General features: G+C 48.3%; 5 protein-coding genes across 5 annotated transcripts; 2 read left to right on the top strand and 3 right to left on the bottom strand.

The window, feature by feature from the left end:
• Positions 1-345: 345 nt before the first annotated feature.
• PGRI_076970 (F-box protein) lies at positions 346-1,830 on the top strand (the record flags this gene model as incomplete). Its single annotated transcript, XM_040795411.1, has 1 exon — positions 346-1,830. The coding sequence occupies one exon, from the start codon at positions 346-348 to the stop codon at positions 1,828-1,830; it is 1,485 nt and encodes a 494-aa protein (XP_040653088.1).
• A 973-nt stretch (positions 1,831-2,803) lies between these two features.
• PGRI_076960 (uncharacterized protein) lies at positions 2,804-4,539 on the bottom strand (the record flags this gene model as incomplete). The annotated part of the gene is made up of 2 exons (XM_040795410.1): positions 2,804-4,327; positions 4,381-4,539. The coding sequence occupies 2 exons, from the start codon at positions 4,537-4,539 to the stop codon at positions 2,804-2,806; spliced, it is 1,683 nt and encodes a 560-aa protein (XP_040653087.1).
• A 943-nt stretch (positions 4,540-5,482) lies between these two features.
• PGRI_076950 (F1F0 ATP synthase subunit gamma) lies at positions 5,483-6,622 on the bottom strand (the record flags this gene model as incomplete). The annotated part of the gene is made up of 4 exons (XM_040795409.1): positions 5,483-5,579; positions 5,630-5,798; positions 5,851-6,425; positions 6,567-6,622. 4 exons carry the CDS (start codon positions 6,620-6,622, stop codon positions 5,483-5,485), a joined length of 897 nt encoding a protein of 298 aa, XP_040653086.1.
• A 569-nt stretch (positions 6,623-7,191) lies between these two features.
• On the top strand, positions 7,192-10,287 carry PGRI_076940 (DNA topoisomerase 1; the record flags this gene model as incomplete). Its single annotated transcript, XM_040795408.1, has 6 exons — positions 7,192-7,246; positions 7,478-7,704; positions 7,794-9,287; positions 9,338-9,580; positions 9,649-10,098; positions 10,153-10,287. The coding sequence occupies 6 exons, from the start codon at positions 7,192-7,194 to the stop codon at positions 10,285-10,287; spliced, it is 2,604 nt and encodes an 867-aa protein (XP_040653085.1).
• Positions 10,288-11,423: 1,136 nt separating this feature from the next.
• Positions 11,424-12,646, bottom strand: PGRI_076930 (NAD-dependent epimerase/dehydratase family protein; the record flags this gene model as incomplete). The annotated part of the gene is made up of 3 exons (XM_040795407.1): positions 11,424-12,340; positions 12,392-12,553; positions 12,601-12,646. 3 exons carry the CDS (start codon positions 12,644-12,646, stop codon positions 11,424-11,426), a joined length of 1,125 nt encoding a protein of 374 aa, XP_040653084.1.

Raw genomic sequence — 12,646 nt, 5'->3', positions numbered from 1 at the left:
TGTTATCCACAGGTGATTTCAAGATGAGATTCAGCAAAGCCAAAAAGTAAAGAAAAGACAGAGACAAAAAAAGACAGATGGTCGGATTTACGCAAGGTGTCCTGAAGCTCTTGGCGGTCTTACTATACTCCAGGGTGTCTACCTAGGTAATGAAGGCACACAGTAAAAGAGATATACTGAAGTTATCAAACAATATGTGTACTATACGTCATGGAATATCTTCGCCATGTTAAAATATATCTATCTTCTTGAAAACTACGTACATCCATGATTATGTAGTTATCAAAATTATATCATCTCCATCCAACTTGGACATCTCCAACTCCTTTTTCTTCTACCAACACAATGACCAGATCAAAACAAAACAATGACGTGGCCTTTTTACCTCGCGAACTCTTCTGGATGATCTTAGGCTATTTACAACCAAAAGAATTAGTCCGCTGTCGCCGCGTCTCACGTGCCTGGAACGAAGCCTTTACCAACCCAGTCATCCTACTCCGACTCCTAAAGAGACATTACCCATGGACAAAAGAAGTAAAAGCCCTGAAGACATCTGAAAAACAAGAAGGTCGTCGTCTTTTTGACCAGGTCGCTTCACGATACGATTACCTAGAACGAGGCAAACCCCGCTCTATCCAGAAGTACCGCCTTTGCGATGACTTCGGCAGCGCTGGAGATCGTGAATGGTATCAGGTTCAACCATGGGAGTCACACGCCAGTCATATGAGACGCTTCATCGACCGCCAGTTCGCTGAGGCATTATGGACTTTCGAGGACGGCCTACTGGTCTACCCCAGCGCCGATCATCAATTTCTCGTACTCATGGATTTGGAAACGGACCGGCAGTTCATGGTGCCATTCATTATTCGCGGCAAGGTCATCCGTCGAGTGCGTCTACAGAAGCGCTTGCTCGTCGTTGAATGGGCTGAGCCGAAAGCCTTTCACTGGTTGAATGATAGCGATGGCGTGCATCGCCACTTTGCATCCTCCTTTGATATAACGAGGAGTGAGACTCGGGGGTGGAATATTACCCCACGAAACGAATGGAAGATTATGTTCCTAGGCCATCCACTAAGCGAACGAGATCGGTTCTTCTCCTCACATAGCAACACCCACTATGTAATTTATATATGGCAGCCAAATCGCAGCTTGTATACTGCCGACGAGGATGCGCCCATTGAGTCTTTGTCTGTCTGGGACATATCGAAAACATCATCATACCGACCTTCATTGGACCCCACAGGACGACTGAGAGACGACTCACCTGATGACTCCCCATCGATCGTGGCACGGTTCGGATTCCGAGACCTGGAATTCTTCAATATCCGACAACGAGGCTGTCCAAGCATACAGCGACTAGTTATTACGGATGATGCCCAGGCAGTCGAAATCACAGAAAACGTTTGTATACCGCCGGGAGACCAACCACCCGACCCATTCGGCCTTCCTCAACCTGTTACTACGAGCATTCCTCTGGTAGGAAATGGGCCTCATTGGCGCCGACATTTCGAGGGGATTCTACCACCTTACCGTGGGAACTGCAGCATGCAGGCAGAGAGTATGAAATTCGATGGGCTTATCATGGATCCTTGGTTTGGTGTTATTGCTCAAGTGACTGTACTCGAGCCTGATCTCGGCTTTTGTCTTCACTTTGATCCTTGGACGTGGATCCAGGACCAAATTGTCCATTTGACAATTCAGACACCTCGCTCGAGTGTCACTTGTGATAATTGGGATTTTGTTGGTAGGGCGAGGCTTGCTGGTTGTGAGAAATATTTGGTGGGTGAGAATTGCAATCGAGAGCTAGTGATCTACCGGTTTGATAGATGAATTGAACGGTCTTCGGCCCATACTATGAATGACGATAGCTTCCATGCAAGAATTCATTCCTATTGCTTGTTCTCTTATGAGTACAAGTTACAGTCAGATCCGAATCCGGCTATATAGCGCCGTAATCGCCAGACATGATACATTTGTCTCCATCATGGCCAAGAGTCCCCATGAATGGGAGATGTCCTCCTCTGAAGACGAGCCACTAAGGCCTAACAAGCAAAGCAGATAGTGGTTTCTTTTGAATGGGGTGTTTTGAACAAGAGTACAAAGGAATTAAGTGATGATAAGTATTCTTGATTCCTTTCGGTCAAATAATGAAATACGTCCCTTTGCACTTATCGCACGGCACTTGGCTCATCCTACCCTTTGTGTTTCCACGATCTTTGTTGCTCGCCTTCCTGTATTTACTTCTCATTTCTCATTTTTAAACTCGAGATCCCATCCTGCCACTCATATCATGGCTTCTAACCGTAATGCTTGTGAGCCTGATGGCAATGGCCCAAATGATGACAACGAAATTGAGGATAAAATTGCTTGCTTGACTGCCTTCGAGACAAACACAAAGACGAAGGATTTGACTCGTAAGAAGCGCAAGAATACAATTAGAAGTTAAGGTGACTTGGAAGTAACTTCAAAGCGAACCCGAAGTGAAGGTACAGGCGCATCCGATATATATCCGATGGAGAATAGTATCTGTGAACGAGAAGGAAGTGGTATCATGACTTGGATTCAATAGATTCAATGGAATGATTAAGTAAAAAAATCCATCATGATATTGGCTTTTTTTTTATTTTTCTTTTTAAAAAGTTCGACAAGATAACAAGACCGAAAAATCCTCCCACAACCCCCAATCTCTCCTCCTCCCATTCCGAAACCATGGCAGGGAATCCAGACCGAAGAGAAATCTAGACTGAACACAAGAGAAAAGAAGCACAAAGACAGAAAACACATGTGATCCAACATGGATCAATCACTGCCCCTGCATCAAAGACCCCACGAAGGACGTAGAACCGGTGAATTTACACCGGACGCAAGCGACGCAAGCCATCACACCGCAGCCAGGACAGGTGAGAATGTATGTAGGCATCCACATGTTGCAAACATTGCACATGGGACGGCAGAACTCTTTGTCCCAGAATCCACGGTGGGAGCAATTGGAGGGATCAGTCCGAGCTGTCATACGTGAGGCATTCGGGAATGAAAGACGAATATCTTCCAACCAGCCACAATAGGTTTCCAACACAAGGCCGTTAAGCTCACCAGCGAGGTCATCGACGGTGTAGCGTCCTTGAGGGTCGGCAAGCTTTTGCTTGTAGAATGAGACCAGAGGGCCAAAGGACTCATGGCGCGCCAGGAAGGAGTTGATCAGTTTGTCAGCATCAGAATTGGAATCGGTAGATGTGGAATCGGTAGTGGTAGATTCGGAATCTTCGGCGGTAAACTTGGAAGTCGAGTGCTCATTGGATGAATGGGTGTAGTCTGGGACATGTCCAATCAAGTACTTAGCAATGGGCTTGAAATTCCAGTGGTCGTTGGCTGGATGGGTGGACTCTGGGACATGTTCATTCAAGTACTCAGAAACGGGCTTGAAACTCCAGTGATCATTGGCTGGATGAGTGTAGTTTGGAGAGTTGTCATTGGAATCCTCAGCAGTGGACGCGAAAGTCGAGTGCTCGTTGGCTGCATTGGTGGACCCTGGGACACGTTCATCCAAGTACTCAGCAATGGACTTGGAACTCCAGTGGTCGTTGGCTGGATGAAAGTAGTTTGGAGAGTATTCATTGGAATTATCAGCGGTGGATTTGGAATTCCAGTACTCGCCCGGTGAATGAGCATAGTTGGTGGGGTTGCCACTTGTTGAGATGTTAACGGACGGATCGTTACTAGCAGAACTAGTAGTAGACCGAGAACTTGAAGTGCAACCAGAGCGGACTGGAGAAGAACCGAACTGCTTGGAGTATTCATAGGAAAATGAGTCGAATGTGTCTGCAGGGTTGCAGGTCTTGGTATTCTCTTCAGGCAGAGCATCCATGAACTCTTTGAAATTGGGACCTTGGCCAGAGGCGAGGTCATCGAAATCTTCTTCGGACATCTCTTCTAGGTCACGCTGCACCCGAGCCCGCATGCTATCCTTGCGGGACTGTGCCCGTGCCTTCTGCTCTTCTGGGTCAATGCCAGCCCATTCGTTCTCCCACTGGATATTCTCGGCCTGGAATTGGGCACGTTTTGCTTTGTTTTCGGCCGAATTTGGGTCCATGTGTACACTTGTTCCATAACTGTAGTAGTAATCATCGTCGTACTGGCGTTGGTACAATTGGCCTGGCCAGTACTCAAAATCAAATCCGTGGCGTTCTCGTTTGGAGGAACCCTGGCGACTACCCCTGTAGGCTCTGTCATCCTCGGGATCTAGATGTCTCTTGGTCTTCTTTTTCAGGGCCTCGTCAAGCAAGTGCCGACGGTCTTCGTCACGGAGAAGCTCAACAGCATCTTGAACCTATTTGCAATGGGTTGTCAGCGATGTTCAGCAACTTGATGTTATAGATGTACCTTTCTGAATCGTTCGATGGCTGCAGGGCTATTTCCAGCCTTATCTGGGTGAAGCTTCAAGGCGAGTCGTTTGTAAGCAAGGTTGATGTCCTGGATTCGGGCATTCCACTCAACTCCCAGGATGGCATAAGCATCAGTGGTCACATCGTCGGCCGACATGTTTGCGGTCATACAAGTCTTGATAGTAGAAGTCAGTATTTTGTTATAGTATGTGTATGTAGGCTTGATAGATATTGGTCGCCAGTATTCGAACTGCCAGAATTGAATGGGAAAGAGAGAACGAGAGTAATGTGAGATAGATATGAAGGAAGGTGGGCAATCAGAACGTATCTGGTGAGGTAGGTGTGGGAAACAGCTCCAGGGGACGGTTGGGATGACGACAAATATATCAAAACTCACCGCACAAACGTAAGAAGATCAAGTTAGAAAGAACAGCCAATATAGAGACCTGGGATAAGAGGTAAATAACAGGACACCGCGAGTTGTATGAGATGGAAATAACGGGACACTGCGAGTTGTATGAGATGGAAATAACGGGACACTGCGAGTAGTATGAGACAGAAGAATATGAAAAGAGAGAGTATGGTAGAGGGTGAACAAGCATGAAATGAAGAACAAAGACGCAGATAGATGTTTAGCACGAGATTAGAGCAATAGTAAGAAAGATGTTTTCAAGGGAATGAGGAAAAGAGAAAGGAAGAGCAAGAAGAGGAATGAGGTGTATAGCGAGGGATTGAATCAACAATGCTATTGTAAACATTAATTCGAATCCTATTGATCGAATCGGGCATGAGACGCCATAAAAGGCATAGTACCATTATACCAAACAAAGAAATTCAAACAAAGAAATTCCAAAATGAAGTCGTCCAGGGTTAGGGCTATACACACAGGGCTAATGTGACCATATCCCAATCGATATAAATCAGATCTCCTAATAGCAGCACTCATATTTACTTTAAATAGCGTAGAGTAGGGCTATACACCAAGGGAAAAGGCTATACATATGAAATTGAAATGGATTCACTCTGATTTTACACAAGCTGAAGGTCGATCTAAATATGAACAAGTCTACACTAAAGGCGACTTCGTCCTGAAAATTAAATCAAGCCATATCCGCACTGGCGGTGGCACCGGTGATAATCTCAACCAGCTCGCCGGTAATGGTGGCCTGGCGTTGACGGTTGTACAAGATCTGGAACCTTGGGGGTTGTTAGACTCGAATCTTGAAGATATTATAGGTAAAACATACTTGTTGATCATCTCTCCAGCGTTCTTGGAGGCATTCTCCATGGCATTGCGACGAGCCGAGATCTCGCAGGCGTGGCCCTCAGCCATGGCCCAGAAGAGGTTGTTGGCAAGAGCGTACTCGCGGAGACTGGTCAGAACCTCATCGTCAACCTCGTAAGAGGAGATGTTGGCTATATTCAATGTTAGTGGGAGATGAATGAACAGTGTGTAATCATGTCTCACCGGACTGGGTGATAGCCTCCTCGGAGTAGGCCTCGAGAGAGACGGGCTCGTAGCTGGTAGCGTTGATGAAGGAGTTGTAGATGATGCGAACGCTGGCGTAGTCCTCGGGCAGAAGGGCGATCTGGTCGGCAATGGCCTGGGCATCGGCGAAGGTGGGGATGTCCTTGCAGACATTGGCGAAGCTCAGAACGATCTTCTCGGGGGCGGAACGGGACAGCTGAGCCTTAGCCTTCTCACCGAGAATGGCGATGTCGGCGTTGGGGTTCTCAGCCAAGATACGGCGGGTGGCCTTGCTCAGACCGGAGTGGATACCACCGCAAAGACCCTTGTCGGAACTGGCAACAACCAGAAGAGTCTTCTTGTCCTCCAGAGGCTTGGTCTCGGCCTGCTCGAAAACGGTGTTGGAGGTCTGACCGTAGACGCGAGATTCGTCCATGGCCTTCTGGGCACGGGTGAGACGAGTGGACGCAACAATCTTCATGGTGTTGGTGATCTTCTCGATGTTCTTGATGGACTTGAGACGACCCTCAATCTCACGCAGAGTCGCGAAAGTGGCGGCATTGGCGGGGGCAGGGCTTGATTTCGCAGTCAGCAATTGTCGTTCTAACCTCCTCTAATGTCTAGCATATCTTGCAGTTTCAATGGTGTCGAGGTGGTTGCGTCGGAGTACGTCGGGTGGAAGGACTTTTGGCACGAGGTATCGGATGAAGACTTACCGAGCGACGGCGGCACCACCAGCCCGCAGGGCCGGGCGGACGGCACGGGAGAACATTATGCGAGAGATTTAAAGAGAAGAGAGAACGAGCAGTTAGTGACTGCGGAGAGGAGGGGTGTGACGAAGGTTAGACGGAGATGCCTCGCTGGTCGGGAAGGAAGTTGAGAACCAGGGAGGTTCTGTCTCCGTGCTGCCGCTAAACCAAAAATGGTAAGCATCTACGGTGCGCCATTCCGACTTCCACCGCAGTGATGCCTCAGGCAAACTGAGTATTTACATAACATCCGCCTCAGGCACCTTGTAATCCCTCAAGGCCTCTTTTCCCATTCCATTCCTCCATTCCCAAGTGCCCCCAACCTTTCTCTCTTTCCTCACGTCTTTTCTCTTCTCTCATCTCGATTCCTCCGGATTTACCCGCAACTTCCCATCTATTCAATGTATCATTGATGCAGTAGATCTTAAAACCCTATTCTTACTCTTAATTGGTCAGAATTTCTCTACTTTCCTCCTTCTACCAGGCGGCTCGATTTGTCCGACTAGGCGCACGAGGACGCCCTCCCTTACCAAAACATCGATTTCTCTCATTTTACCCTCGGCCCCCTTTTGCTAGTCAAAGGTCCGCCACCATGAGCTCTTCAGAGGACGACGCACCCCTCATGCGCGTCAATGGACGTGGTAAAGGTGCGTTCCTCGGGTTATTCGGCTGTGATTATGCAACCCTACAATTTGTCGCGGACCTTGGCTTTCCTTGCACTTCATCTTCTCACTTCTATATCTCCTCTACCTCCTACACAATCGTACTTTCCTTATAGATGAGTGATTGAGGGTACATCTTGCACTTTGACGTCACTTCCTTCACACTTCCAGCATAACTTGAGCGGCATTCTAACATGGCTTTTTCTGCGCTTCTAGTCTCGCCAAAGTCTCCCGAGGTCGTCGAAATGGCGGATTCTAGCCCTGCCACGAACGGCCACGTTGATCCTGGAATATCCATCCGATTTGGTCCTGTGGAAGACAAAGATGTGAAGATGGAGGATGGAGAAGATGCGCTGGCTGCTGGTAAGCGCAAGTCTCGGACCAGTGTGGGCGAAAAGAAGTCCTATGCGGAAGCAGAAAGCAGCGAAGAAGATGAGCCTTTGGTACGCCTATCCCCACCACGGGATGACCTTTGTTATTCCCAGTGCGACCATACCGTCGCTTTCGGTTGAAGCGTCTGACCATTCGACAGAGCAAACGCCGGCGTACATCTGTGAAGCATGAAGACCCCGAGACCGATGACGATGTGCCCTTGGGGCGCAACGGCCGCAAACTTCCCAAAGCCGCCGAAACATCCATCGGGGATGAATCTGATTCCGACGTCCCGATTGAACGGAAACTTGCTGCACAAAAGAAAAGGATTGAGGAAACGGCGGAGAATGAGGCTAAACCTGCGCGCAAACCTACAGCAACAAAGAAGCAGGCAAACGGCGTTAAGAAAGAGCCGGCTGCTAGTAAAGCTGCCCCGAAGAAGGTGAAGGCTGAACCAGCCACAGCCAAGAAGGGCAAGGCCAAGACCGCCGTGAAGGCAGAAAGCCAGGACGCCGAAGAAAAGGAAGAGGAGGATGAATATCGCTGGTGGGAAGACCATACCAAAGGCGATGGAACCATCAAGTGGACAACGCTGGAACACAATGGCGTCGTGTTCCCTCCCGAATACGAACCGCTGCCTAAGCATGTCAAGATGAAATATGATGGTATTCCGATCACTCTTGAGCCAGAAGCCGAAGAGGTCGCTAGCTTCTTCGGTACCATGCTCAACTCCACGCACAACGTGGAAAACCCTGTGTTCCAGAAGAATTTCTTCGGCGACTTCAAGGATGTCATCAAAAAGAGCGGCGGGGCGAAAGACCCCAAGGGCAACAAGGTGGACATCAAGGAGTTTGCCAAGTGCGACTTCAAGCCCATCTTCGAATTCTACGAAGCTCAGCGTGAGGAGAAGAGACATCTGCCACCAGCAGAGAAAAAGGCTGCTAAAGCTTTGAAGGATGAGCAAGAAGCTCCGTATCAGTTCTGTATCTGGGATGGTCGCAAGCAGAAGGTGGGCAACTTCCGCGTGGAACCGCCTTCTCTGTTCCGAGGCCGCGGTGAGCACCCCAAGACCGGACATGTCAAGACGCGCGTGCAACCTGAGCAAATCACTATCAATATCGGCAAAGAAGCAAAGGTTCCGCCGCCACCTCCCGGCCATAAGTGGAAGGAGGTGAAGCATGACCAGGAAGGCACCTGGCTTGCTATGTGGCAGGAAAATATCAATGGCAACTACAAGTACGTCATGTTGGCCGCCAATTCCGATGTCAAGGGACAGAGCGATTTCAAGAAATTCGAAAAAGCCCGTGAACTCAAGAAGCACATCGAGAAAATCCGCAAAGATTATCAGAAGAACCTCAAACACGATATGATGGTCGAACGACAGAAGGCCACCGCAGTCTATCTCATTGATCAGTTTGCCCTGCGTGCTGGAAACGAGAAAGGCGAAGACGAGGCGGAAACTGTCGGTTGCTGTTCTCTGAAGTATGAGAATGTTACGCTGAAGCCCCCGAACACTGTTGTCTTCGATTTCCTGGGTAAAGATAGTATTCGGTTCTACGATGAAGTCCAGGTCGACCAGCAAGTCTTCAAGAACCTGAAGATCTTCAAAAAGGCACCCAAGAAGAACGGCGATGAAATTTTCGACCGCCTTACGGTATGTCCTGTCTCCCTCCTGCAGCGGTAAGCATCACTAACAAATAAAAGACTTCTGCCCTCAATAAGCATCTTGCCAACTACATGCCTGGTTTGACCGCCAAGGTTTTCCGTACCTACAACGCGTCTTATACCATGGGTCGTGTTCTCAACGAGATTAAGGATACCGGTGGTACTATAGCCGAAAAGGTGAAAGCGTACAACGATGCCAACCGTAAGGTTGCCATCTTGTGTAACCACAAGCGTACTGTCACTGCGGGCCATGCCAATGCAATGGAAAAGATGGGTGAACGGGTGAGTTTCCTCTATTCTGCCTTGTTCAAGGGGAGAGGCATAATGCTAATATATGTTTCGCTATACAGATCAAGGGCCTTCGGTACCAGAAGTGGCGGCTGAAGCAGCAAATGCTTGACTTGGACCCTACTCTGAAGAAAAAGAAGGGCGCAGCGTTCTTCGAAATTGATGAGGATCTTGACAAAGAATGGATCGAAGAACACCAAGCCTTTTTGATTGAGGAGCAGAGAACAAAAATCACCAAGAAGTTCGAGAAGGACAACGAAAAGCGCGTTGCTGATGGCGAGAAGGAGATGAAGGCTTCCGAGCTGGAGGAGCGCCTGGAGGCCGTGAAGGAGATGGAGAAGAAGTTCAAGAAGGAGAACAAAACCGGCAAGGTTGAGGCCGAGGCCAGAGGCGCAACAGTTCCAAAGCTTGAGAGTTCCATCGCCAAGATCGACCAGCGGGTTGAAACCATGTCCGTTCAGGCTCAGGATAAGGAAGACAACAAAGAGGTTGCCCTCGGTACCTCGAAGATTGTGAGTTTTTTTAGTCTGCTCCCTACCATATCGCCAGCTAATCATTCTTATTAGAACTACATTGATCCTCGCCTCACGGTCGTCTTCAGCAAGAAATTTGACGTCCCCATCGAAAAGTTCTTCTCCAAGGCGCTGCGTGAGAAGTTCGAGTGGGCCATCAAATCCGTTGAGGAGGACTGGGAATTCTAATCTACCACCGATCCCTGTCTTTCTTGCGGTTTACTTTCTTCGTACAATATTTTCGGTTCAACTCAGTCTGCCTTGGCAGGAAGAGATGATTTCTTTTTGTTTGTCAAATGATTCTTTCAAATCTAGCTGTTGATCCAATGGGATCCCTGATTGCATTCGCATGCTTGAGAAAGAATTGACGTTGCCCTCAGCATTTTCATGGTTTTCGTTATGGGAGGCTTGACCCTGTGTGCAAGCCTGCATTCGTGGTGGTGGTTGGTACGATATAATCGGTATACCCAGTATACACGAGGGAAAAAAAAAGAAAAACAAAAAAAAACATCACAAAAGACCCATTGATTCGGTTGTCTGGGTGACTTGGTTAAATGCACACACTCATGGCAGTCGGACATCTTGCACAGTTTCTGTTCCGCTGCTCTTTGTCATTTCGGTCATGGGGTTAGAAGTCGAATAATGCATTCCGTCGTTTCTATTCAAGTTTAGCTATCATTGTCTCCCTTGACTCACAGTCCAACGTAGGGTAGTACTTGCTGCGTGGTGACATGTAGGTCTATATACATACTTAGCTCTTATGTAGCTGTGCTGCACAACATATCTACCACGTCTATGCATAATGCATAAAAGAATGGAACTAGCCCTGTAGTCCAAAGGTGCTACATACAACTTTATAGGTTGTGTGATCAAACATGTTTAACACAGATCAAAAGTAAGAGAATGTTGGTTTGAGATGGAAAATAAGAAATCAGAGAAGGGCTCAATATGCTGCCAATGCAGGGCCATGCAAAAGATAAAAACAAGAAACCGGAATTGAAACATATATGCAGGAAAGAAGAGAAAACCCCCCATATAACAGCGATTATCAATTACAGTACAAGCTCGATTCACTAGCAATGCTAGACAGGTCTGTTTGGATAAGCTTCAGAGGTAGAGAGGGAGAGGAGAGCGTATAGAGATGCAGATCATGAGTCGTGTCGTAGGGGATTCAATGCATCCTTTTCAGACACAATGTGATGTCAGGGGGGAGACCGTTAATGAATCATGGGGGAAAGAAAAGAGTAAAATAACCGACAGACGGGATATCTTCAAAAGAAAAAAAAAGAAGGAAAAAAAAAAAGAAAACCCCCCAAAAGAACCTCTCATGGCCACCAGCCCATGCGCTTATAGCTATCCACGATTTCGCGGATACTGTCAGCACCGAAATTCGGGTACGATGGCTTCCAGCCAACCTCAGCCTCGAACTTAGACCCGTCAAGACACATATCCTCATCTCTGAGAATATCCCGTTCCAAGAACGGACTGATCGGTCCAGGACGAGTGATATTAGCCCTCTCAACGAGCTCCGCCCAAGTCTGCAATCCGACCTCATTCATATCATCAACGACCTCGTCGAGATTCAACTTAGCAAGCTGCGAAGCAAGCGACCCGATAAATGAAACCTTGAGACCAAACACCTCCGTCAAAGCCTTAGCGACATGTTCCTGTTTCGTGTCATTGTGATCAACAACATTGAACGCAACAACACCATCCTTGGGATCAATGAAACCCTTCTTCGCGCGCCACTTAGCAGCCTCGAACAGCGCACTAGCAGCGTCCTTAACGTGGAGGGTATTAATTTTCAAGTCCTTAGTATGCAATAAGACCAGTTCCTGCTTGAGCTCGACATGCACGGCAGATAGACAAATGCCCGTAGCAAAGTAACCGGGGTCGTAGGCTCCGTAGACGTGGGGCAGACGGAGGCAGCAGTACTGCAAGTTTGGAATTTTGCGCAGTTCCTCTGCGGCCTTGAGTTTCCACGAGGCTAGTTTGTGCCACGGGGCGAGTTTGTCTGTCTCCTTGCGTGGTGTTGAGCTACCCTTGTAGACGTGCGCGGTTGAAGTCTCGATGAAGGCGGGGATACCGCGTCGGGCAATTTCTTTACCGAGGGCGACTGTGAGGGCGTAGCTGCGCACTTCGTAGACGTCGTCGGGTTGGGAGTGGCGTGTTTCACCGCCGCAGTTAATTACATAGTCGAATTGTTCGCCATTGGCTCGGTCGAAGATGCGTGGGAAGTGTTCTGTGGGGGATTAGATTGGAATTTGGGGAGGGAATTGGTTGGGTTACTTACGTTCACGACTGGCGTCTGCCTGTACGAACTTGTCCTTGGAACATGCTTCTGAGAATTCGGGGGCTAACCATGCCAATTGTGGGAGGACTTTGTCTACTAAACGCACTTCTGAGGCTAGGTTGTTCTCGTGGAGGTATAGTGCGAGGTGTCGACCGATGAAGCCTGGGAATGTTAGATGGAAATTATAGGAAGAACAAAGAAGGTCTTACCGAGGCCACCAACAATTAGAACGGCGGGTTTTTTGGCGTCGGCCAT

This window comes from Penicillium griseofulvum, assembly GCF_001561935.1.
Source record: "Penicillium griseofulvum strain PG3 chromosome Unknown contig_6, whole genome shotgun sequence".
Taxonomy (NCBI): Eukaryota; Fungi; Ascomycota; class Eurotiomycetes; order Eurotiales; family Aspergillaceae; genus Penicillium; species Penicillium griseofulvum.
This window is presented reverse-complemented; position numbering and strand designations above follow the sequence as displayed.